Source organism: Pseudopodoces humilis, chromosome 3 (assembly GCF_049639895.1).
Source record: "Pseudopodoces humilis isolate 2021_Gansu_Grassland_sample_001 chromosome 3, ASM4963989v1, whole genome shotgun sequence".
In the NCBI taxonomy this organism is placed as follows: domain Eukaryota; kingdom Metazoa; phylum Chordata; class Aves; order Passeriformes; family Paridae; genus Pseudopodoces; species Pseudopodoces humilis.
In genome coordinates this window covers 42,537,781-42,565,255 of record NC_142202.1, presented here as the reverse complement: position 1 = coordinate 42,565,255, position 27,475 = coordinate 42,537,781, and the positions used below count along the sequence as shown (strand labels likewise).

The 27,475-nt window shown below is 37.1% G+C and overlaps 1 protein-coding gene across 3 annotated transcripts in view; it reads left to right on the top strand.

Annotated features, from left to right (window-relative positions):
* GALNT2 (polypeptide N-acetylgalactosaminyltransferase 2) overlaps positions 1-27,475 on the top strand; it is an 89,453-nt gene that overhangs the window by 37,309 nt on the left and 24,669 nt on the right. For all 3 annotated transcript variants that reach the window (XM_005518551.3, XM_088053011.1, XM_014263686.2), the window contains exons 2-7: positions 11,567-11,657; positions 13,518-13,671; positions 18,592-18,690; positions 19,244-19,311; positions 20,225-20,290; positions 23,361-23,482. In XM_005518551.3, coding sequence (XP_005518608.1) covers positions 11,567-11,657; positions 13,518-13,671; positions 18,592-18,690; positions 19,244-19,311; positions 20,225-20,290; positions 23,361-23,482 — 600 coding nt within the window. The remainder of the gene's footprint in view (positions 1-11,566; positions 11,658-13,517; positions 13,672-18,591; positions 18,691-19,243; positions 19,312-20,224; positions 20,291-23,360; positions 23,483-27,475) is intronic.

Genomic DNA, 27,475 nt, shown 5'->3' with positions numbered 1-27,475 from the left:
TAAGGGCTCTTTGTGGAGTTTGTGTGAGATCATCACTAAGGGTGCACAGTTGGTGGCCTCTCCTCTGAGAGACTGCAGATGAATAGCCAGAACTTCAGCAGACTTGAGCCCCCAACCTTTTCTTGTTAGGCCTTAGCATCCAGGAGGGGGGTTTCCCTCTCTCTTTAGAAGGAGTTTAACACCAGTGTGCTTGCGTAGTGTGAAATTGCCTTGCTGCTTGCATGTCTGCAGAATTCCTTGAGTGCCTCAGTAAATTGCCCAGTCTTTTCTAAACTTTTTTTCCCTGTTGTTTTTCCCATTAATAAGTCTGTGTGTTTTTAACTTCGTGTGCTCCCAGGGCTGATAGATGTATCTGATACACAGTGGGAATATTGAATGTTCTGCACATGGGACCTAAATTGTATCTAAAGGGCTTAATTTATCCTCTCAGTATAAAATTTGCCTAAAATTACTGCTCCCCTCTGTGCCTTACAATCTGCCTTTGCTCAGAGTTGAACTAACAGTATCCGAGCTTGAAGGACTGCTTTTTCTGTGAGTACAGACAAACTAATGAAGCCCAGATTGGAGGAAAGGCAGTGCTGTATGTGAGGAGTAGCAAGGCAAAATGCCTGATTTCCTGCCTTGAAGCTCAGTGGTCAGTGTGTGGTTGAAACTTTATTAATAGAGTGCTCTAACTTAGCTTTGTGTAATAGCATTAGCTTGAGCGTTAACCTCAGTAGAAAAAAAAACCCTCCAATTTTTTTGTTTTCCAGTGGGTGCCATATTGCAGAATGGTGTCTTCCAAAGGAATCATGTTACACAGTTTTGTTCTGTGTTGAACAAAGATACAAAGATCTGCATTGCCTACTTCAGGCGGAAATCTTAGTACTAAAATTTGGCTGAGAAAATTTGAAGTATAGATGTCTGTTATCTCAGTAGTAATTAGTGTTTCTTCCTTCTGATGTAGAGGTCTATCTTGCACACTTCTTGTCTTGTTTGTGTGAGGCATTTGTTTCATTATGGGATTCAGTTTTGATTTAGTAGTCCAGACTATTGCAGATGAATGATGCTGTCTGGGTCTAGCAAAAATCAAAGATGTTATTGGCAATATCTGTGTGAATTTTGTAGTATGGTGCTTTTAATGTTTATTGCATTAATAGACTTCATTTTCTGCCAGAATTTTTGAACTGGATTAAAACTTTACTCTAGCTGTGGACAACATATATATATATATATATATACACACACATATATATTAATTTATTTTTAATTTTTTTTTAAAGCCTGCAGTTAAACGCAGATGCCAAAAAGCAGCGCTATGTGTACTGTGTCATGTGCCCAGAGCTGCGGAGACCTGATCATAAATCCTAGTGTTGGGATAGAGGGGAAAATATGCAGAGAGTTATTGGAGGCAGAAGTCATCTGTCAAGCACAAGCTTTCTCTGAAGGTTATTTAATTAGAGGAGTTACCAAGTAATTTTTCAGATTCCTGGGATGTATTCCATCTCTTTGTGTTCAAAGATGACCTCCTTGAAAGAGGTGTAATGAAATGGTTTCCTTGTTTTTCAGTGCCTTGATTTCTGAATCTGAAGATTAACCTTTGTCCATTAAAAAAGTCAAGATTTTTAAATCAGTCTTGCTTTTTTTTCCCTAATGTTTTCTTAGAGACTAACACAATGCCCTTGCATTCATTCTACAGAGAAGTTACAAGACACAGCAACTTTAATTCCTTTGTCTCAGTCTGTCTTCACTTTCCTTATGTCTGTGGTAACCTTCCATTATAGCTGAGAAAATGTGGTGTGATGTTGTGTTGCTTTATTGCATTGTAGCCCTACAGATCTCATCCAGCAAAACATTCAACTTGTTAACTGCGTTTTTTCCTTAATGCAAGATAGTTTTCTTAGTTTAACAATTTCTATGTTATTTTGGTATAGTACTCATCTTTCCCCTCTGCTAACAAACTGTAGATGTGACTGCCGCAGCAGTTTTGGTTTTAGATGTAATTGCATTTCTGATATCTTTTTGATCTTGGTTACATTTGCAGGTTTAAATATTTGTAAAATAAAATTAAGTGAAAAGGTTTTCATTCCAATTGCTTTCCATTTCTGCTCTTTGTGTTTCAAGAGGCATCTACAAGACGTGGACTTTTTATCTTCCATTCTTCATTCCTGTTGCATCTATTTGTTGTATTGCTGGTGGGCGATTTTCTTATTGTTTCATTCAGATGTATATAGGTGGAGACTTGCAAATGCCTGTGTTATTGGAATACTTCAGTATACTTAAGATTTTTAGATGCATTCATGTTGAGTTCTGCTTTTTTATTCAGTACTTCGCTTTTATTTCAATTAGTTAACTTCAGTTCCCTGGACTTCCAGAAAATGTAACACTTTATCATATAAGTAAATATTAAAACAAAATTTTGCTTTCTGTACTTTCCCCTTTCTTCCTGTGCAAATGCTTTTTTTTTCTTTTATTCTTTAGAGAGTCTTTCTTTAGAGAGCTAAGAGCAAGCAGTGATGAATTTGAATTCAAAGAGGATTAGGGGTAGGACTTTGAAATGCAGACTAATTCATCAGACACTTCTGATATTGTAGCATTAACAAGAGGTGGCATTAAATCATGGCTGAGCATTTGTTGAGTAATTGCCTTCTTTCAAGAAGGAAAATTTGTAGTGGTTTTGAGTGATGGGTGGTTTAATGTTGTAACTAAACTTGTAATCCTTTTCTTGTAATGGGAACACCCCTTTCAGCACTATTTTCCCTGCTGCCCTAGCTGGGAATGCTTCCCTTGCATCCAGTACCTCAGATAATTTAGCGGTTGGATTTGTGGTTTAAAAAATCCCCCCCCAGTGAAATGATACATCCATACCCCTCCCCAGCTCACTGTCAAGTCAACCAAATGAGTGCCACAGTGGTGTCTATAAGGGGGGCAGTGGGGACAATCCAGCAGTTTGGGATGGAAGCGTGGTGAGGTGTGAACAGCCCCTGTCAGCAGCAGCTGCCTTGTCAGAGTAAGCAGCACCAGCTCCATGCTCTCTTTGCAAAGCATTGCAGCAGTTTAGGATGATGTTGTCCTTCTGCTTTCTTCCCCTTGCTGGACTAGTTGTTCTATGGGATCTTTCATGTGCTCTAAGTAGAATCAATGGGGATTGTTAAACAGGAGTTTTGTCTAATCTCATTAATTTTTTGAATGACATGGTTTCTGTATCCCTTGGATCTGAATTGGGGCCTGTGTACTTGTATTAAGCTACTTGAATATTTGGGTTTCACATCTTGGAAAGCGCTCAAGTGAGAAAAGAATGTGCGTGGTAATTCTCAAGCAAGAGCTATGAACTTTGAAAGAAATATGCTGGGCAGATACTGTCTGTGTATCAAGCCATGTCCTGTTTGGAAGCTGCTGCTATTTCTTCTTCCTTTCCCCATTCCAGAAACTGATCAATTAAAACAACCCCCCCCCCCCCAAAAAAAAAAAAGCCAACAAAAACAACAGAAACCCAAAGAAAAAAGAAAAATATTACTTGCAAACATTAGAAGTTATGGGATAGGCATGCTACAATTATTGCTGCTGCCTAAGTATGTACTTCAAAACTTTTAAACTCACATCACATATGACAAAATGTTCCTTGGAGGTGAATATACTAGTCAGATGTTTTTAACAGGTTGCAAATATTAAAGTTTTGTTTCTAAACCCTTCTTTTTTGCTGTTGAAGTTTTGGGTTTTTTTTTTTGCTTTCATATCTCTAACAGATCAGATCAATCAGCTCCTTTTGATTGATGATGATTTCTGATTACTGTATTATTGGATTTTTTTCCCAATCTAGTATAATTAAAAGAACAACTTAAACACCATTGCTGCTGAGTGTGCACTTACTGTATAAATCCTGTAACTGTGTCTGCACTGACAAATACTTCTGGAGTAGAAGGCTGTTTTCAACATTATTTAAAAAAACCCCATGAATTTACTTTTCAAGGAAATGTCTTTTGTCACCATCAATCTTTCCTTTTGGAGACTAAAATTGAGTGATAATAGCTTTTGATGTCATCCTTAATTTAAATGATCACTGTAGATGTTTTGTGATGTTTTATTTTCATAATTTGTGGCAGGTAGTGCAGACAAGTGAGTTTTTGAGACATGATAAATTTAACCAGAAATCCTGGATTCTTTTTGTGACCTGCTGCCATTCTTAGACGTGCTTATTCCTCACTTTCAAAGCTACTGGTGCACTTGAGATTAAACCCTTCTATCGGTCCCAGTACCCTTATATGTTTCTCCTACTCCTCTTCCTTCCCCTCTCTTCTTGCCACCTATCCTTGTACATTTATGCAGCTTCATGATTTGTGAGGATTGAGTGATCTTGGAAAAAACAGTAAAGCCTTTTCATGGCTGGTCTGTGGTGTTTTTGTCCATTTCTGTTCTGTCTGGTGTATGAGACCTTCCCCTCACTTCTGCTGCCTCTGTGGAGAGGTGACAATCAAGCCAGAGAGACCCATTTTGTTTTCTGCTGCTTGGGCATTTCACAGCAGGTGCTGATTCTGCTTCTGTCTGTGGTGGCCTCTGTGGAGATGTCTGGTTGGCAGGGCTTCTTTTGGCATGGAAGACTTTGACAGAAGTAGCCTCTAGCAGGAAGATGCGTTCTTACCCACACTTTATCTGTGTGTGGGTGTGTGTGTCATTGCATTGTCTTGGCTGTCAGTCTGACAAGCAATTTAGCTCTGACAGTGTTTTTTCACTGTTGAGCTCAAGGAAATGAATAGGGATGCTGTAGTTTCTGGGGTTTCTGGGTTTTTAGTTTCCTCTTTCTGATGGTATATTAGATTGTCAATTTTGTAAGGCAAGTAATATTTAATTCTTTGCTTTTCTGGTAGGTGATAAGGTTGTCCCGCTTAGTTTTGACATTTATCACTGGGGTGGATGAAGTCTCTAGGTGAAAAGGAACATGGTTTATTAGAGGCCATCTGGAGCTGGGTACCTGAATTCTCACCAAGCTCTAAAAGTGTTGCGGGTTTGGGGTTTTTTTTAATTTACTGACAGGTACTTACAGAAAAAAATATTATTTTTGTAAAATGCTGAAATACAATCTTAAACTGTATAGTATATGTGACTAATCAGTTAATCCAGTGTATGTTTACCAGTGTGGGTATTTGGGAGATAAGTCATGCTATTATTTTTAAGGAACTGATGAAAATTTGAAGATAATCTGAAATGTACTTGCTTGCAAATCTTCATGTTTAATAGCTTATCTATACTTATTTCTTAAATAGCCTGACCTGCCCTACTTTGGGTTTCCTGTTGCTCCTTGGCTTTCGTCTGTTGTGTCCAGAAGTTTAGTTAACCAGAGCTTCCAGTTGATCCCAGTTGCTGTACTAATAAGTCTTCATCTGCAAAGTTGCATCAGTCCTTCCTCAGAGAATATGTATACTTGTTTTCCAGAAACTTCAGATAAAGCATTATTTTTGTTTAATCTATTCTAGGTTTAGGAAATGTCATGTTTTATAGTTGTTTTAGTACTTCAGGTAATGCCTGTAAGCTACAAAAAATGTATGTTACACTAAGTAAAGGTAACATTTACAGAGATGGTAGGACACCAAGGCATTTAATTTTGTCTTGAGAGTACAGCTTATAGTAATTGCCATTTTCAAAATGTTTTGAATGTATTCGCTGAGAGTATATCTAAACACATTTCCTGTATATATAGCCATCAAGGTGTAATCTTGATGCTTTTCCCTGGCTTTTCTTGTGAATATAAAATTGTCTTCTTATGAGAGCTGTGTATCTTCCTCCTGCTGGAAGCTTCTATTTTTGTTCTGAGTACTCAAATATATGAAAGGAATGTGCCTTTGACAGCAATTTACTTACATTGAATAAAGTAAGAATGAAAATTAAATCATCTTTGCTGTAATAATTTTTGACACTAACAGTGATAATCAAATGTTGCAAAATACATAGTTTTTCAATGTTTTTTCTATTTATTTATGCTTCACTTCTTGGTGTGCTTGGAAATATCTGCTTGAGTATGCTAAGCAGGTTGGCAGTCAGGGGAAATTAATATTTGTTTGTTTATGGGATATTTCCTGCTTGTCTTTTCTGTAAGAAGCAGCATTCCAGGCATTTTCAGAGGGTACTTTATCTCTGTTTTGTACAGAATGCTTTTGCTGAGAAGGGAAGAAGTGGCTGTCCCATCATGTAATTACATTAAATTGTTAAGAGTGCTTGCCTGGCATGCAGGAAGGCTGGATTCATTTACTGCAGCAAGAGAGACTGGAGTTATGTTTCTGGAGATTTCTTGGGAGGCACAGTGAGTGCTGGATCAGAAAGCAAGCTGAGCTGGACACTGCACTCTGCTGAAGGTCCTCCTGTGTTGGAAGGAACTGGTGCTTCAGAACTTTGCTAATGTGATAGATAATTAAAAGATTGTAAACTGAATTGGGGTGAGAGGAAGGGGCACATATTAAATACAGAGGTAGATACTAAGCAGTAGCAAAGAAGCTTGGGCTTAGGCTTTGTCAGTGTCTTAGTCAGCTGTCTGATTCTGCTTGGCTTTCAGTCCTTTTCTGAGGAGGTGCCTTTATGGTTGGTTTAGGGATGTAAACTTCAGCAGGCGTTACACTGCTGCAGCAGCAAGTGCTGCTCCACACAACATGGAAGTGCTTCTGCGTGTCTGGTCCCAAGTACGTGGTTAGAACAGAAGTGTATGAAGTCCTGCAAGGAGTCGCCTTGCAATGAGAGCCCCCCTTCCAAAATCATCAATTGGTTTGACTGATCTGTACTGCTGGATGCAGCACAGCCTTGTGTTAGGCCAGCTGGATACAATAATGCTCTTCGAAGGTGCTGCCAGTATTTATTTTCCTCTTAGAAAACCACCAGTAGAAGAAAATCTGTCTGCAGCAGCCCTCGCCTAAAAACAAGTTCTGAAACTGATATTAAGCCTTAACATGTATTTTGTCTAACCAAGATACATGTCTCAATTACTTTCTCTGAATGTCTACCTGTCCAGGTAGCACATAACTCCCAGCCATCTCTTGTGCCTAAATGTTGCTTGCTGTTCAGCATCTAGAATATGAGACGAAAGGCTGGTATTGGGAACACAAGCAGCTCCCACTCGAGATATTTCCACCCTCAAAGTGCTTTTCAGAGATCTGTGTTGAGTTGCTACTTGTAAGGTCTGTGTGGTATCTAAATGCATCTAAGGATGTTTCATGTTGTTAAGTTGTTCTCTTGATAGGAAGCCACCGTGGGGTTGAAATCTCTGCTATAATGAGATCCAGTTCGTAGCAGTTAAATGTCAAATCCGTGATACTTGAAACTATAATTAAAAGGAAAGGAAAAAGTATTGTGAGATGAAAATAAGAAAATCAGTAGTAGTTTAAAGAGTAGCTTTAATTTTTTTATATAGAAGCAATACCTAGGGATTTGGAACAGTTTAAAATTGGTTTTGGTGCCAAATGAAATAACAACTTAGGAAAAATTGCTTTGCAATGTTTATAAGGAATATAATATTCAATGCATACAAATATACCAAAACTAAAGGGAAGTGGTCTGGAAGATTTAATAATGGTAATGAAACTATCCGCTAATGTACATCTGTGTATAATTACAGCTTTCTAAACTCAAATTGAGTACTCTTAAATTTCTCATGGAATATGATCGTGTCTTATATATGTGTAGAAATGCTACAAAAAAATGTTTGAATCCTGCTTTGAATTTGAACTACCTCATCCTTTCTCTGCTGCAGAGCAGTTGCAAATATGTAGCTAATCATTTCCTGAAACAACATTTTTGAGTCTAGTTCTCAGAAGTGGAGCTTGATGTTACATCTTCAACGTATCTCAAATTCTGTCTTCCAGCTAGTCTTAAATGGAGTGAGTGAGTTGAGCAGGAAAAGAAAAGTGAGTGGTAATAGAAAGGTTTGTCAGTAGATGTGGGTTTCCTGAGGCACGGAGAGCTTACAGTATCCTGAAAGAAAAAGTTGCTGCAACTCACTGATTACTCAGCCTAAAAAAACTTCCACCCCACCTTCAGTTTAGTCAATTTACTGTAATGAATTGTGCAAAGTTATTGCTGCATGGAATGTTTTAACAAAATGCTAAGTGTACATTCCTTAGTTTCAGAGCTTTGGGAATAGCAAAGGTATTTAGAGACTTGAATTTAAAAATTACCTTTAATGTACATTTATTTGTTATGTTAAAAATATTAGTGTAGTATCATTGTAATATTTCCCACTGAATGGGCTTGTAAGGTTGCAGTTTTGTTTCTTTGCATGTCTTCTAGTAGTGAATCAGGAATTAGTGGGAAGCAGTGACATGATGTGTAAAATTAAAATATGACAAATTTCTGCAACACTAGCATTTTAGCTGGTGTGCACTCATTTGCTTGTTGCTATGTGTCCTGGCCTAAAAAAATAACTACATGAACTATGACCACAAAGGTTTTATTCTAGCCGTGTTGTGTGTACACCTAATGTGTGGTTAATGTCTCTTCTAGTTGGCAGCTACCTTTTTATTTTTCAATAACTTAAAAACGGTTGTCCATATGCATTTACGTACTAAGTTGTAGCCTGAAATTGCCAGTCCTTTTTTAAAAAATGTCAGGAAAATATTATTTTAAAGTGTTAGTAGTTTAATATGGAAAAATACAGTAGCCTTTTTAATTGTTATTCATTAAATCTCTCTCTTGTGCTCTCATGATTAAAGAGCTGTGCCTCCTTTTAAGCAGTTTAAGTTGCTTTCAATCTTCCCTTAAGCTTAGCTTTCTGTATGAATGAGTATTGTCAGTGCCAGCATTGTTGTCTTCTACCAAAAAGATTACTCCTCAAAAGCAAGTGGCTTTTTGAGATCACATTAGAAGCTGGGATTTTGTTTCACTCGGGGCAAGCTGAAAAAGCAGCTCTGTTTGTGGTGATGGCAATATGGTAATGCCATTCGACCATACGTTTGATTCCTATCTAGCACCAAATTACCATGCTGAAGCAATTTGCAATCAAAGATATAAATAAACTGGTTGTGTTTATGCCTATGGTTTCAATAACTGCTTTTATCTCTTTTTGTGCTCTCAAGTTCTCAGTGAAGGATATAACATTGTTTGCACCTAAATGGTAGGGATTTCCCACATGTAGCTTCCAAATTCTTAATTGGATCAAAGTGCTTACTACAGAGTTTTAGCTAAGTTGATTTTAGAGCTACGAAGTCCTAATCTAGGGCACAAAGTTTGAGGTTAATATCCTTTTAATGCCCCATACTCTCCCATCACAATACTGTTTTATAAGGAGTTCTAGGAGGCAAGCTGAACATCAAGCAATATGCAGTGGCAACTTTCATCCTGGCAGCTTGGCTCACCTGAAAATATCTGAAGGCTGTACCAAGTAGTTTCCTGAACAGGTCAAGTTTATAAGAATTCAAAATGGCATTTAACCATAAGATTGCTGAATCTAACTTTGCCTTTGGTTATTTATGCTTATGTTATAAAAATAAAAAACACAACAGCAACAAAGTCTAAAGTGGAAGAACTTGGTAAATAATTACTCTCAATGGCACATGCACCTCAGCTAGAAGGATTAATAGGAAGGCAGAGTTTTACCCCAAAGACTTAAAGGAAGGGGGCCATGAGGAAGCACTCAATAGTTTTTGTTTTGTTTAATTACAGGAGAAACCCTTGCATTATTATTTTGATTGTTTAGCAGATGTTCTGCATTTATTTTTCAACTTATGTGGTTTTTAGACCCATTATAGTCATCTGGAATAGTATCGAGCTTTGTTGAATTTTGCAGCTACAGTTGATACTTGGACTTCAGTGTTTCTGTAGTGTCCTTAAAATGATGCATGAAGCCAAATAATAAGTGAAATATAACTTCTTCAAAACACAGAAAGCATGTGTTTCACTGTGCTGGAGGGACTCAGTGCACAGTGACATATAATTTCCCTCATCAGTGTGAGTCATAAACATTTTCTTGAAATGTGCTATGTGGTTTTGGGAGTGTGTTTTTGTGTTGGTGTGGGTTTTCTTTGTTATTTTTATTGTTGTCCTAAAGCTTTCTTTAAGCAGAGATATCAATTGACCTCCCCAAGTCCCAGTATCCCAAAGCATGTACAATGGTGATACGAAGTGTAGGAACCTGTTAAAATTCCTTCTCTCTGGGATCCTTGATGCATGATGCTATGAAAAGCATGCTTTAGTAGTACTCAAATTTTAACTAATTTAGCTGTATTTCTCAAGGGGGAAAAAAAAAAATCTGTATTTAGTTTTTAATTTCAGTATTTTAGAAATCTGTTGCCTTTTTCCAACATATTTCTAAATATTAGTGCCAACTTAGCACTTAGACACTTAAGCTGAATTTACACTGGGAAGTTCTGAGATTCCTGGGGACAAGCTGATGTGGTATCGTTTGTGGTTGAAATGCTTCCCAGCATAAGTTTGGCCTGTTCCAACTACTTACTGTTCCATCAAATAATTCCCAGATGTGGCTTAGGAGCTGGGACAGCAGAGGCATTTTCCGGTATGCACTTCCATACACCATCGCCCTGCTCTGGAGATTCTGGAAGATTTCCTGTAAGAGATGAGAACTGTTCTGCATTGCTTGGCTTCAGTGCACTCAGTGATGGCTGTAGGCATAGTGTTGTATCTTGCATATTGTAGGAGAGGTCTTGTCCTTAGCAGGATTGTGCCAATGTAACTGGTTTTATAGATGGGACTCCTTCAGTGCAGATTTAGAAAAGGAAGCATGATTTCTTTTGGCAAGTGTGCAAAAACAACAGAAGCTGATGACACTTAAACCAGTTGGCTAAGTGTAGTGTGCAAACTGGCATACAGTCCATGCAGTTGCTAGTTTGGGTATTTTTTTTTGTTTCAAAGTTAGCCTCTCCTCCACTTAATCCAAATGCATAATGGGGTAATTCCGGCTTCATATTTTGTGTTTTTGTGGTAAGAATGCAAAAGTGTGGTGGTTGGGGTTTTTTCTTTCCCTGTTGAAATGAAAATGAGATTTTTAGCTTCAGAATAAATGCTGGAAATTAGAGGAGGGCATTGGTGAAACTATTTGTCCCCCACCCATCTAAATCATCAATATCTCTGCAATCACAAATCCAGCAGAGTTGCCTGTGAGGCCCAGAATAAATGCTAATGAAATTAACACATGAAAATATTTTGGAAGTATTTTTCCAGTAGTTAGGATGCTGTTATGTCTATAATTGCTAGATAACCTGGTTTCTTATTTCAAATAACTTTCTATTTAGGCTGTTCCTTGTTAGAGCAGGACTTTCTTCAGGTCTTTCTTAACATTTTTTCCCATGGAGCTCCTTGGAACATTACTGATTAAAAAAAAATTAAAAAACTAATTCCATCTTCCTTTCTAAATGTCTTTCTTTTTTTTTTTTTTTTTCCAGAAGAAGACATTTTGCATGAATTAACTGTAAAAGTCTGACTCAATTTTTGATCTGTTTTTCAAATAATGGAAAAAATAATAATTGTTTCTCCTGAAATCCGTATTTTCTTTGACCACTCTAAGTTTAAAATCTGGAAAACCTAGTTTTCTTTGAAGGTTGAAAACTAAATTAAGATTCTTTGATTATTTTAAAGATTGTGTACTTTTTTTCAGGAGGACCCAAATGATATTGACCCCAAAAGGAAAGAATTGCGTGGCAGTGATGGGGAGGACAAGGCACAAAGTGTGGAGACACTACCTCCAGGTATTGCAGTAAGATTTGTTGTGAAATATCCACAGCCATAAAACATTTATCATTGAAAGCCATAAAACCCTGCAGTTGTTCCGATTCTAATAATTCTTTGTAGTTTGAAAATGCTAGGATTATTTTGGCAACATGTACTTCTCTCTTCTTATAGCTTCAGCATCTTTAAATCTTACTTGCTTCACTGGTCCTTTGAGTTTAAAACAATAAGGGAGTGTTGTTCTTTGCTAGTATGTTTGTATTGTCCTTTCAGTGGGTTTGAGTAAAGGCCTCTGGTACAGAAGTAGTCCATTTCTCTTGGTGGATGAGGCTGGCAGGCAACAGACAAGTCACCTTGGGACCGTTATTTTGACTGAAGATTCAGCCAAGGTTCATTCTTTAGGTTTTTTCCTAGCTTTTGATTTGGCAGTTTTTTCCGAAGTGTGCTGCTGGTGTACTTTATTTTTTCTCATGTTTGCTGAGCATTTGTCACATGCTGGAAAATAACAGAGCAATGTGATTTTTATTTTGTTTGAGTGAAATCATCATGTCTTGAGGATGAGTTAGGAAAATTGTTAAGGAATCTTCATTTCATGTGAATGCTTCCATAAACTTCTTTTGCTGCTTAACTGTTTCATATCAATGAGATTTCATATATTGCTACAACTGACATACTAAAGCATACAGAAAAATGAAAATTTAATTTGAATATTTTATACAATTGAAAAAGTTTAACCTGTGACAAGGACAACTACTGATCAGATAGCATCACAGGTTTTGCTTCTTTTCTATTAATCTTCATGTTTTGCTTACAAATATGTCTTGGCCAAACATTTTAAATACTGAGTTCTTGCAGAAAGAACTAACCAAAGCAAATTTTCTGTTAAGCAGCTGGGAAATTCCATCCCCAGGAACATGTGAGGTATAATTTTTTTTTTTCAGTCATAGGCTCTCCAGGTGCAGTATAAGCTCTTTGCTACTGATGCTTTTTTCTGTATCCTTTGTCCTACCTTATCTACTAGCTAGTATCTTAGCTACTGTTTGGAGAATGTAAGTAAGACTGGTTATCTATGTATACTTTTTTTGGCAAAGCCTTTAATTTGTGTATGTATTGAGAAGTAAATCCCCAAAAGATGCAGAGCTTGGCTTATTTAACTTGGTTTCTGGCAGATCTCTTCAGGTATTTGTTCTGCTTACAGACCTGTCTATAAATTTTGCTTCTGGTGTTAGATCAGCCAATTTTGCACCTTCCAGCTGTTCTTATTTCCCCTTTTTTGAGTGTTTATGTATTCTGGACCGAACTTTATACTTTCCCAGTGGCCTTAAGTAGCCTGTTTGAGTATTAAAGGGCGTGAGAAGTGTCACAGGTTGAAAGGGAGGGCTATCAGAAGCTGGAAGGGTTGAAACTAAAAGTAAGATTAAGTGTAAAATAGAGCATGTCATGGCTTTTTTTCTCATTTCATATGTTGATTAGTAGTCTCTTATGGCCTGATATAATAGACAGGAGAATTGTTACTGCAAAGTAGTATCAGAGTCTGGAATCAAACATCAGAAGTGTCACAGACAGAACTATACACCCTTAAATCACTGTTCTCTTTATTTTCCATAAATATAGGTAAACTTCTGAATCCTTATGGCAGTGAAGCTTGCTATTCATGTTTCTGCAGATTCTTTGCATTGTTTTAAAAATTTGATATTAATTTGCAGGATGGTCTAGACAAATTTAATATGCAAAAGTAAGTTTAGGTGTTACACTCTTAAATAGTACTGTTGAAATTTAATTACTTAATTGAATATTTCATCAGTTGTGTTTGGCTTACTGAATGTTGTTCCTTAAATCACAAATATTAAACTGGGTATTTCCCTGTTTTTCTACTGTAGGAAAGGTTCGGTGGCAAGACTTTGATCAAGACGCCTATGTTGGTGCTACCGTGGTGCGATCCGGCCAGGATCCTTACGCACGGAATAAGTTCAATCAGGTGGAAAGCGACAAGCTGCGAATGGACCGAAGTATTCCTGACACTAGGCATGATCAGTAAGTGCCAAACTGAGCCATGCTGGCTTAGATTAGCCTTTCTGTATTTATTGCTTGAGCTGCTTTTTCTGAAGCAGTTCTCCAGCTTTAGAAAGGACAGTAACAGTAAACTCCCTGATCCTTGAACAGTGGGTTAAAGAACAATACATCTTATTCAAATTTTTCTGTTTCCATGACTTCCATCAGTGTGTATTATATGTCAAAACTGGTGCTGCATTTCAGTCTCTCTTTGTTCCTCTTTATCTGGTGGCATTTCTTGGTTTCTACATTTGTAAGTCTCTTTCACAGTGAGGATGATCAAATAGTGTAGCAGGTTGCCCAGAAGTCTCCAGGCTTAGGGATATTCAAAGCCCAGTGCAGAGCCTGCTGTAGCAGGCACTGCTTTGAGGGAATTTGGGCTCAAGAGATCTCCAGGGCCACTTTGGATCTCAACTATAAACCTAAATGAATCAATTTATTCACACCCTGGTAATCATAGGACCAAGTTATACTTCAGGCTGCTTGTGCAGTTTCAGGAAACAGTACCCTTCACAGTAAGGAAAGATATTGTTTACTACTGGTTAGAGAAGACCTTAATTTTAAACAGAATTTAATAACGTGCATGAATCTTGCTTAAAAAAAAAGTTGCTCATTAGGACTTTGTAACTTAAAAATACAAAACCTGGTTGGTTTGGTTTTAAAAGCTAGGCAAGCCAGCTTGAAACATAAAATTAACCAACCATATGTAGTTAATTTGCCTGACTAATTTTATAGGTAAAAGAATGTACATTCACAGATTTGTAAGTAGAAGTAGTTGAAAAAGACACCAGAAAAGGAAGGTTCTTCCTGTTTTTTTCCCCTATAAAGTTCTTTAATCAGAAATAGCCTAGTGAAGAAAATTTGTATAGAAACTCAGTCATTTTTTAAATCCCTTGTATAATAGTGTGGGTTTAAGTTTCTTTACGCAAAGTATTTGTAGATTGAGTAAAGCAAGTAATTTGTTTTGAAGTGAATGTCAAAGTAGGAAGAATCTGGTGTTTCACTTGCTGCCAAGAAAGCAGTGAAAAGCCTGTGGTGTTGTACTGAGGAGTTTAAAATTACTTTTGAGTTTTCTTCATAGCATATATTATTCTTCCCATGAGAAATGTATTCTAACTTTTTAGGTCAGGTATGCTTTTCCATGAGATCAAACTCAAATAACCACCTTTCAGAAGTTTCTATGATTCAGATATCCTGAATTTGGATTTTTTTTTAGGTACTCAATAACCTTGAGGAGAGAGGGGGACGTGAGCTAACAGACAAAGACTGTCCCTTGAGAATAACTTAGAGAGACATCTGGAGTACAATGGCCATGTTTCTTTTAACTGTTAGTCTTGTGATTATATGCTGACTTGCTTAACTGTTTTGACTAAACAGAGCTGGAAAAGAACCCAGAGAGAGAGATGTTGCTGGGGAAAGGCTATATCTGAGCTGGGATTATTACTTAGACTTTGCCATGGAGCAGATTTAAGTGCCTATCAGTGTGAGAATAGTCATCTTTTAAAGAAAAAAACCAACAAAACAGAAAAACAGACTGAAGCAATCATTCTTACAAGCTGTCCTTAATGAGTCCCTGCCATGTTACATTTAATTTTCCTTCTATTCTGGGAAGAACTTTGACTACAACAGCTGAAGAAGCTGTGTGAAATATTTGTTTGGGAACTGTGCAATGGAAAGAACAAAAGCAATGGCCATAGGAAGAATATCTGAGCACGTGACGCTTCGAAGCATATTAGTTTCTAATAAAATTGAAGACAGCTGAATTGATATTAAGATCTCTTGTGGAGCTGTTGCAGTCTTCTTTAAGGAAAGAAGCCTGGGTGGCGAAATGCTTTGTTTCTTCTTAAGTCACTTACTAATTGTATTGACGTGTCTAAGAGGCTTTTTGACTTAAAAGAAATTACATAGCTATGTTTTTTAATTGCTGGAATTCTCTATAGAGTGTGTAGGAGGAGTTTATCAGGATTCTGCATTAGATGTGTAGATGTGAGTGTAACTATGCATCTTTTAATACTATATGGTTAAGTCTTTTTTTACATCTTATGAACCTTTTCTAGCAGGAAGACCGAAGATTTCCTCATGCTTTTTGTGAAAGCCTGCCAGCACTATCAGAAGACACTTTTGGTTCACTCGTTTTAGCTGCTTGCCTTTGTTTTAAGCAAAAGGAAGAGGGGAGAAACAGGCAGATGCAATGTAAGAAAGGAAGTGGAGAGGACTCTGAGCAGGAACTACCACTTTGAACAACTTTAAGAAACCTCTGGGTTTCCTTTAGTTTCATGGCAGATTTTGGAGATCTAGAAAGTGAGTGATACACAAGTGAGTGTCACAGTTGTAATAGGGAACTCGTAGAGCTGCCCTCCTGTGAGTATAAAATAGTTTCCCAAGTGGAATGAAGGATTAAATACTCTGGTTTTTGTGGACCAATGTTCACCATGTATGCTTTGGACTAGTGATTTCTGATCACATCTTCTAATTGATATGTTGTGATGATTTTTAGAAATTACTGCCAAGTACTATAGCTGCACTAAGTTGTGTTTTCTTTGTAATTTGGCACATATTAGAAGCTTCTGACTTCACACTTAAGTTTTATTCTTAAATGAGGAAGAAACAAGCCTTCCTGTGTCTTTAGTACCAGTTGAAGTGAATGTTCTCCTTGCACTGGTTAAAATGCATATTTCTGTCAAAAAGTGGTTTCAAACAAATCACAGAAGTTTTGGGGAAAATTGTTAATTAAATGAACTAGTCCAAATCTCTGGGGCAAAGAATGTACTTTTCATGTTTTGACTGATTTTACTGACCTATGCTAAACATTGAAGGTCTTCATTGAAGTTTTCGGTTCAAGTTCTATCTTAACTAAATATAATTTCTTATTATTCATATAAAATTGAAGGGCTGCAGCTTGGGGAGACAAAGTTTAATCTTTGTGCCTAAAATAATGACATTGTTTCTTTGGTTTGAATTTTAACTGTGGCCCTGTTGACACAGCAGAATAGGAGGAAGACTGATACTGAGTCAATTAAAGCAGGGATTTATGAAGAGCTGAAAACAGTAATACTTGTGAAACATTCTTCCAGTTTTATTTGGAAGTCCAGAAGGCTTGTTTCTCCCTCAGAAATACACAGTAGTGCTCTTCTCTTGAGTTTTCTTAGAATGGAGAGGCTTCATTGCCCCTTGAGTAATTCCCCCTGATATGTGATCTGGCTCAAGTGCTCTCTTATGCAAAGAGATCAATATAAGTTTAATATGACTTTTTAATTATTCTGATGCAAGTGCTTCATGTGATAACTGCATGCACAGTAGCCCTGTCCTCTGTGGGTAATTTGAAAGTTAGCAGAATAAAGAATATCTTCTTTGGCATTGCAGACTTTGGATTATAACAATTGCATGTCTTTTATCTGTCTAGATGAATTGGCAGACGCTCCCAATAGAGGAGCTGCTCTTTATTTTTTGGGAGCACACAGGCCTCTGAGATTTATTTGTTCCACCCTGGGCACTAGTGACAAAGCCATCTTGTATGCCCACCACAGCCAGAGATGGCCCTGCTAATCTGACACAGCACTTGTAGGCTGGGCATACATAGACTGTTTTTATTCAGAGCTGGTGAGGTCATTGCAGCATGGTAATGTTCTGTTTCATGCAGGCACTAATGTGTGTGACACTATGGTTGTGTCGTATCAAAAACACCACAGGTTTTCGTAGGGCGGGCCAGGGCAAGAAGCACGTTGCTGCTTGCTTTGTGATTCCCAGAAGTTGGAGGTTGCATTGTTTATGGTGCATGTTGCAGATGTTTAATCAGGCATGGAGGGGGCTTTTATACAGGCAGAGGCCTAGTTTTAGAAGTGTGGGTGGCAAACTTCTCTTAAAAACTCGTTTGATCAGTACTGCACAGTTTACAGAAATTGAATTGCTGAAATAAGTACTGAAATCAATCACTGAATTTGCTCCAGGTGTATGCTAGTTGGGTTTATTCCTTCTGAAGACAAGTAGGCCTATGAAAACTCTACCTTTAATTAAAGGATATGGAAGAAATACTTCGCTGGTGTGTGTCACTGCACAAATGGCAATCCAGTATCATGACCTGTCACATTGTAATGCTTTTGGCATAAACTCAATATACGTTGTTTTCTAGTACTGTTAGTTTCTAATACAATGAACGTAATATCTTTTTTAGGTTTATTTTATTGGATTAAATATCATAACTGTATATAGTCCTGAAGGGATCATGTTGGGATTTGCTTCTTTTACCTTATTATATTAATTTCAGGTTTCTAGAGGTAATGAAAATTGAGTTGACATAGATGGAATATTTCATTATCTTTATGATTTGGAAGGATATGATTTTGTGTTTAGTTGGCTCAGCATTGTCACAGCTAGCTCTGTTTTGAAGATTCTGAATGTTATGATCCTTACAAGTTCTCATTAGAATGAAAAACTAGTTTTATCTATGAGGAAGGTCAGGATGTTCCAGGAGCTTTAAAAATAAAGACAGAACTGAAACACATGCCATTCTAAAGAAGAAATGTGTGGTAGCCTGTGAACCTGTGCATTTTTGTTGAAAATATGCTTATTCCCTTAGATGTATTGAATGCTTTTACTGTAAAAGAAGGGTTCTTCATGCTCAGCTGCACAAAAGACATTTGACGTAGTGCAATGATGATGATGTGGTGACTTTTCTGAACCTGCCCATCTCTGCCACTGACTTTTTAGTCTTTTGTGTACTAAAACAGTTACCAAAAGTGTCAAAAGATAAGTTGATTGTAATCTCACTTGATAACACACTATTTCGTTCTTCTTTGGCAGTGTGTCTATGAGTTTAATAGATGAATACTTTGCAGTGAAGGCTGACTGCCAAGCCTGGGATGTAAAAATTATGTTGAAATGACAAGGTATCATTTCTTTCAGGTGTCAACGGAAACAGTGGAGGATAGACTTGCCAGCCACTAGTGTGGTGATCACCTTTCATAACGAGGCAAGATCTGCCTTGCTTCGAACAGTTGTCAGGTATGCATAAGAGAGCCTAATTTTTCTTTAAGGCCATTCATTTCTGTCAGGTTATGATAAGCAAGGGAAGTAACAACCCATTGTGTTCGTCTGAACTATTTGCAGAGGAAAAAATAAATCTTAATTTCATAGAGATCTTCAGTTCTTACATCCTGAAGTAGTGATGTTAAACAAAATTGCTCACCTTAACTAAAATGAATGAAAGTATGGGACTGATTGCCAGATGATGCTTGGAGGCTGGTTCTTTCAAGAAAAAATCAGGGTAGATGGATTCCCAGGTGATACTTGACTCAAAGATATCTTCTAAATTTCCATGTTGGACATTGTCTAATGGAGGCTGGAGTAGTGGGGGTGGGGGAGTAGGGAGGCAGGGCAGAAGGAGCACACAAAATTATATATGTGCCTCTTTTGGTGCTTTCTGTAAGAGCAGGCCAATAGCTGTTGTTGAAACTAACATCCTGGGCTAGGTTCTACTGAAGCTTAAAAAAGTAACTGCTTTATGTTATGGGAAATTAACACTGCTGAAATGTTTTTTTGTTTTGGTTTGTTTCAGTGTCCTTAAAAAAAGTCCATCACATCTTATTAAGGAAATCATACTGGTGGATGACTACAGTAATGACCGTAAGTACTTTTACGGGGTCCTACCTTACTGTGCTAATTCTGGTAAGATTTTCTGTAGAATGCTGATAGGTGACTCAGTTGAGAATAGGACACCTGAATAGGAGTTTGCAGAGACTTGGCCAAAACCAGGTCTTAACTTTTCCATATCTGTCATTGTAGAAATGTGAAGTTTCTATAAATATTTACAGTATATTTTAATATTTCCTCTTAGTTATTGCTTCTCTGTCTGAAGGACAAGAGTGTATCTTTAAAAAGAGCCATTTCACAGTATGTTATCTTAAGTAAAATTAAATCCCATAGGGCTTGCAACAAATATTGTAGTGCTGTTTTAAATGAATGCCTGTCTCCATCAGTCTCTCGGAAAAAATCTTACTGAATCTAAAATAAATCATTGTCTTGTAGGTACTAGGGTGTCATGATATGAGTTTAAACAATTGAAATGGACATCAGAGTAGTATTTCTTAGAAGAAGCTAATGTTTATATTTGCATCACTTTTGCTAATACTAGCTTAGGTCAGGTTTGTCTAAATGTTGGTTAGAAAGTGAGCTTTCTTATAGGCAATAAAACAGTTTATTTAATCCTATGAAAGTTTTTTTTCTCTATGCAATATAGAAACTGTCTAAAGTAAGCAAAGAAAAAATAGTTAAATAAAACTATTTCAAGACTTTAAGCTAGCTTTAAATAACATAATGAAGGTAGTAATTTCTTAGCCTGGTAATTTTTCTTTATTTCTTGTGAGATGAGTATCTAATTATGACCCCAAACATTTTCATCTACAAAGCTTTTGTTTTTCTTTGAAGATGGCCTCTCTTCTGGTATGCAGTGTTGGATGTCAATCTGGTTCTCATAATTTGATTTTTTTTGTAATTTTTTTGGTGATTTTTAAATTTGTTATTGTTTTATTTTTTCAAGCTGATGATGGTGCTCTCTTGGGAAAAATTGAAAAAGTACGAGTTCTTCGAAATGATCGGCGAGAAGGTAGGCTTAATTTTAAGGAAGTAAGATACAAATTCCACTGTGCTGCTTTCTCTGTTAGTTTTTATCAAGTCTTTTAAAGGAACATTCTGCTTTACATTCCTTATTGGAAGAGAGATCTTCACTTTATGAATCTACTAGTAGAAGGAATAAAAAAATCTATCTGTGCAGGTAAAAACAGTAATTGTGATTGTTTCCATATTGTTCTGTGCACAATTGCCCATTGTTGACTCCTCTGGTGAGAGCTTCCTTCAGGAATTTAATTTCATCTTCAACCTTTCTTTTCTGTTACTGGACTGAATCCTTAGTTAAGCTCCTTCCATTGTACATAAGGTCTCATTGTAAAATGTATCTGTGTTTGAAATGATGTAACTGAAAAATACTTTCTTTTTTTGCTGGTTCCCTTATTAGATATCTTTTTATGGATTTAGTTGATGGACAGCCAGACAAACAATTTGCTTTGACTTAAGAGGGTTTGAGCAGCCAGGAGGGCTGGGACCAAGTGTGCTGGTTTTGATGAATCCAGTGAGCCCTATAACAAATTTGTCTTAGATTTGTGTTTTCTTCTATGCTGCTTTGTGAATCTGACATCACTGAGCCCTTCAGTCAGCAGCTCACCCACAGTGGAGTTGAAAGTATTAGATACTGTTCTACAGCTGTTTGAAATAATAACTGAGATTTGACAGTTGCAATAGCTGACTGAATTAGCAGATATGTGCTTGCTAATTTTTATAAGCTGTATCTTCTAGGCTGCTAGCCTGGCCTGGGGAAGAGCTGGAATCATTAGATTGTCAGGAACTGGAAATGATATGCACAAAACCTGTATTGTCCCATAATTAAAATTATTGCAATAACTGATGGGTTCTTACTATTTAAATATTCTGTTTGGCATATACTTGTGAACAAAGGCTTATTAGGAAAGCAGGTCTTTTATGACTTGCCATGGTTGGCAGGTTCTGAGTAAGTTAATGTCATTTTTCAGTGTATCACTTAAAAATGGAGAGAGCAGTTAGGGAAAAAACAGAATGAAGTAACACATTTTTGATGTTTGTTTCTTTTAATTTTAAATTTGAAATATTAATTTGCGAGGCATATACAACCACATGCTTAGGAATGTGCATGAGTATATCTGAAAATTAAATATAATTTGACAAATCTATTATGTCAAAAGAAGAACTGTTTGCAGATAGAAGACAGTATTCATTTACTTTGTGTTTGTGTGAGATTAAGATTAAATATTACACAAATTAAAATTTAAGAGAATTGGTGAAATTAACCAATGTGTAGGATTCTAAGAGTAGCTCAGTAGTATGAACAAAAAGAGGAAAGCAGTGTGTTTTAAAACAAAATTTGAAGTAAAGAGATGGTGTCAGTGGAGGGGATGACATTAAGTGCCTTTCATTCAGAAATAAATATTAGTAGCTTTTAGTCTCATTGTAGTATTATCTGTAGTTTGTTATGGGAACAGGTGTGCTTGAGGGTGTGGTAGTCTACAGAATAAATGCTCAGTGGAACTTTTCATTTATGGACAGTGGAACCTTTTCAGCTCTATTTGTAGTAAGCTTGAATGTGATTGTGGAGGACCCAATGACCAAAGTGCTCTCCTCCATTTTTTTTGTCACCAACTCTGCAATTCAAAACACTATTGTGTGTTTTCTATAGAATTAGAGTAAGACAGTAGGTTCTACAACAATGTTATTTAGAAATAATAAGCTCTTTGGGGGAGGAATTAAAAATTTTTAAAAAATGTATAGACATAGTGCTTGAAGGATGGTTTGATGTGGAAAAATGGAGCAGAAATGAAACAGAGCATATTCAAAGGCTGAAATTGAGGCAACAGCACAAAATCAGTGAGGTACACTTAGATGTCAGTGTGCCACAGAAAATGTAAAATGTTGGAGAGCCACTCACACAGTGAGTATCTGGAACTGTGCTCGCACTTGAAATGAGAGATAGGAAAAGGATCTTGATGGGGCTGTTACTGCATGTTGATGAGAGCAAACAAGCTTTTCCCTTTAAGCACCTTGTATTCTGTTGGCATAGTTATATTTTGCATATTTATTTAAAGGGAGCAGTAAGTAAAAGGCTTGACTCTTTTACAGTGTTTCAGTTGTGGGGGTAGGGAGGGGAAATGCCCAAACAAACCAGATCAGATTTAGTAGGAAAAAATAAAGAAAGAAAAAGAAAAAAAAACCAAAAACCTAGACTTGGCTTTGGTCTCACGTGACAAAAATAAATCAATGATTTTTTGAATAGTAGTAGAAGTAAGTAGGGAGGAAATTTGCGAAGGAGCAGGAGGAAGTTTGCTATGTGTGTATATATTTATATAGCAGGGAACTTTTAAGGAATGGTGAGGTCATCCAGTAAACAAATAGTAAAAGGGAAGGAAGGAAAAGAGCAGAGTAAATCAGTGAGGGTATCTGTGTAATCGAGACATAGAGAAGAACATTTGTCTTGCCAGAAGTTTCTTCCTAAAGATATCCATTCAAAACAGACAACCCCCAAACAAACTGCAAAACAAGAGAATTGCTGTAATCACAGAGGAAAGACAAATGGGTTGTGGTAAGGCTCTCAGATGGGAATTAATGAAACATGGTTATTTCTTGAGCAAGTTAATAGAAGAACGTACAGACTCTGGTAAGGAGTAAGACGGGAGTGGCAAAAAGATGGGGAGAATAAATTAATGATGGTGTTTTCTTCAGTTGCTTAGTAGAACTTTAGGAGACATACTTGTTTTCAGGTCCAATCTTAAGGAAGATTTACCGGTGTAGATACCACTTAGAGTAATGCAGACCCATCTGTATGGGTGTATTACTTGTTTTGAAAAGGTACTTTGCTTCTTCTGCTTAAATCAGATGGAAACCTGTAGAGTGCAGTAGGTTGGGCGCTTGCAGGCTGTTTGGTATGGGGTCATTCAACTGAATTCTTAACTATCTGATTTTGATAATGGAGCTTGTGTATTTGCCTCGTCTGAGTAATTCAACTAATTACTAACTTGGAATGCAATAGTTTCTCACTACTGTTGCTTGTTTTCCCCAGGAAGTACTTAAAACTTTTTATCTTTACTTCTCAGGCCTGATGCGCTCCCGTGTCAGAGGGGCAGATGCAGCACAAGCCAAAGTGTTGACCTTCCTGGACAGTCACTGTGAATGCAATGAACACTGGCTGGAACCACTTTTGGAAAGAGTAGCTGAGGTTAGTAAAAAGTTGTAAAGTAATTTCCTGAAGAAACAGCTTTTAAATTTTAAAGCCATCTGGTTTATACTGGATTCATTTTATTTGTTTTCCTAAAGAACCTTCTCCCCTGAATTAAGATGATGGAGATGATTGGAGTGTTCTATGATTAAAACATATTTTTGTTCATTTAATCTCTGAACACAGGAACATAAAATCTGAATATTTATTATTATCTTTGCAAGTAATTCAAATATATGCTTCCTTGGTTCTTTGGGGACTGCCTTAGTAAGCTGAAAATCTTTTGAGCAAAGTATGATTTTCCTCTACCAATATCATCTTGGTATGATTCAGTTTACCTGAATCTTTATGCCTCATTAAGATTCAGTGTGATAATAGGAGAGAGGATGGCTTGTGAAACCAAAATTCTCATGGAAGCTAGCAATAACTAGAGGCTCTCAGCATCTATGAAAATGATGCTTAGTCTGTGTCCTGGAAAAGCAATTGAGAGGCTTGAGAGTGAAATGATACTGTTTTCTCCAGGGGTTTGTTATACTTCTTAACTTGCTCTGGAAGAATTCAGTTGAAGTGGAAATGGAATGAAGTTTGATTCTAAAAAAGCACTGTGGAGTACTCAAGACAACAGGGGTTTTATTCTTTCTTAATTGCACTCCTTTTCTGGAAAGCTAGTCTTTCAGAAAAGGTTTGGTTCCAAAATGCTTCTGATTAAAATGGTTTTGCTAAGCTACTCTGTTTGGTTAATGACCAGTTCTTTAGCTATTTACCTTACGCTTTCCTTTGCATTCCCCCAAAAACCCAAAAACAGAAAGGGGAAGAGAAGGAAGTAAACCCTGTATTCTCAGTATGCAAATGAAGAAGCTATCAATTGATGACTGATTTTCTTTATTCTGTTTGGTTTTGATGCTTTTAGAGTCATAAAATCATATAGGTTGGAAATGATATTTAAGATTTTTTAATCCAATTGTTACCCAAGTACCTGTGAAGCCCATTGTTAAACCATGTCCCTGAAGTGCCACATCTGCACATCTCTTAAATACCTCCAGGGATGGTGACCTCTCCACTTCCTGGGCAATCTGTTCCAATGCTTGACCACTCTTCCAGTGCAGAAATTTTTCCTAATACCCAATCCAAACCTCCGTGTTGTAACTTGAGTCTATTTCCTCTTTTCTACGCTAATTACTTGTAAGAAGAGGTTGATCTCCACCTTGCTACAGCCTTCTGTGAGGTTGTTGTACCGAGCATAAGCTCTCCCCTGAGCCTCCTTTCTCCAGGCTAAACACCCTCAGCCCCTCCTCAAAGGGCTTGTGATCCAGACCCTTCATAGCTCCCTGATACTCTTCTCTGGACACACTCCAGCACCTCAATGTCTTCCTTGGAGTGAGGAGCCCAGAACTGGATGCAGAATTTGGGGTGAGATCCCAGCAATGCCAAATACAAAGGGATGATCAATGCCCTGGTTCTGCTGGCCACACTGTTCCTGATCCAGACCAGGATGCCATTGACCTTCTTGGCCACCTGGGCCACATGCTGGGTCATGTTCAGCTGCTGTCAGTCACCATCCCCAAACTTGTAGCATCGCTACAGGAAACTGTGACCCGAGTGTAGAACCTGGCACTTTGCCTTGTTGAACCTCATACAATTAGCCTTAGATTTACTGGTTGTTCCAGAAATACTGCAAGTTGCCCAAGACACATCAGCAGTTGAAATCCTGTTTTGGAGTAGAAATAACTAATCAGCTCAAACCTGGACACTGTTAAAAAAAGTACCCAGAGCCTACAAAGCCCTTGAGCATGAATGCCATGGCACTTCTTCCTATTTTTGTACCTATCTAAAGTGTTGCAGACTCAGAAGAGTTGGGGGAATTTCTCTGTAATTATTAACTAAGAAAATAAACTTGAAGGCATTAAATATGTTTCTAAAAGAAATGGAGAATGCTTGCAGCTAAAGCACTAATGAATTCTCAGACATGGGAACTGTTTTCAGGCCTTTTGCGTAAACCTTTTGAAGCGTCTATTTATTCAAGGAATAAGAAGAGAAGTAGTAGTTTTGGTCAGCAAAACCCTGCATTTGCTAAGACAGTTATGTAGTCATTTTCCTGTTTTTCTTCTGTATGACTTTTTGCAAGGGATACTCATTTATCTTTCTGAAACTGATATAGAATTTGAAGAGGTGTTACCTTTTCATTGTAACAGAATATAAAAACCTCTTATTAAATTGCTGGCAATTTTGTCAAGATCCAGCATTGCATGGGTGTATTAGGTTGGAGAAGCTGGTGTGTATTTTTCTTTTTGCAGCAGCTACTTTTTAGTATCATGTGAATTATTAGATCCTTCAAAACTTGCTCCTTCCAGCTGTCACCATAGTACACACTAATTGTGTGCTACTGAGTAGTTTTCAGCTGTATGAGTATATTTTTCTATTCTTAAAAGATTGATGTACTGTTAAATAAATAATGAATATAGAATTCCATTTAACTGTCATCTGCAAAAATTCCCAGCCAACAGATATGGGGATTGAAAGAGGAGCTTTTAAGCTTTCTGGTTGTTCAAATAATTAAGACTGGGTTAGTGTTTATGTACTGTATATGATAGCTCTTTGTTATTTTAAATGGATTAATTCTGCTCTCAGGGCAGACAGTATGCTAGTTGATGTTAATTGGCAGTATTTTTTTATAGTCTCAGTGACAAGAAGCTGAAAAGACCTGAACTCTTTTCTGCTCCGGCCTCGCTGCTAACTTTTTCAGGTCAGGGCTCCTGTTCATTAATACTGTGTTTTCCGATATGCGCCTGTATCTATTATATATCTGGTGGAAAGTGTGTTTTGTTCTTTTGTTTCTTCTGTTCCAGAATTTCCCACTTGGCATTTATTTCTGTTGAAGTTTTGGGAGATTAGTTGTGTGTGTTATAAGAATTTACAGCTTCCAAGAAACAGTCTGAATCAAGTCAGTGCTGCAGTACTCTATCTGATACTCTGTAACCACTTTAGAAAGCTCTGCCTCTAACACCTGAGATATCAAGCTTTCTTCCTGAATTGAAGCATGATCCATCCCACAGTTTTCTTCTATCAGATGGTTTCCTGGTTAGAATATCTTCCTTTTTTCAGGAGCCATGTCTCCTTAGCATTTCTGGAGGGGGTCTGACTCTGCTAGGGATTTTTCTACAGCAATTTGTACAAAGAGCTTAATGCAGAAGCAACATACACACATGGTGACTGCTTTAGAGTTCAGAATGTGTACTGATACTGGTGCAACCTGGAGCTGGTATATCTTCTTTGCTCCTTCCTGGAAAGTGGTTTTCTGCTTGATTCTTAAGGCTACCTTTTATGCCCTCTAGATTTTTTTGTTGTTGTTTGTGTGTATATGTGATTAAATGAGGAGACAGTGGAGGTTAACCCTTTGATTCCTCAAAAATGTCAGCTTAGTAATAAGTATTCATAGTCCTGAAAATATCAATAACTACTAGCGATTTCATGGGCACTTGTCTATGTGGCTTTTTCCATTTCATATTTCTAAACACTTTGACATTCTGTTCTTAGAATTCAGCAATGGTATGAGAAAAATAAATTGAAAGATTCTGGTGCAGAACTGAACTGATCTGTTTTCGTAACATAGCAGTAAATCCTCTATCACATTTAGGAAGGTATTTTTAAATAAAGATCTTAAAAGGAAGAGATAACTAAAAGTAAGTGAGATGTGGCTTGCTTTTTCATGTCTTTTTGACTTTGAGTGAATCAACTTTTAACTGGGACAATACTAAAAGAGAAATATATTTTCTCTTAAGAGTGTTGTTAAGTTTAATCTTTGAAGGGTCTTGATACTCTTAGAAGGAGGAAGCAATGCATGCAGAATCTCAAGGATAATTTCTCATGGTTTATGAGAACAGTATATAAAGTCGAACTCTCTAGAGTATTCATAACTTCCTTACAAATTGTCAAGATGAAATAGTTTGCTACAAATTCTTAGGTGCTAGAGACTTGCAGTGTTCACAGGGTATT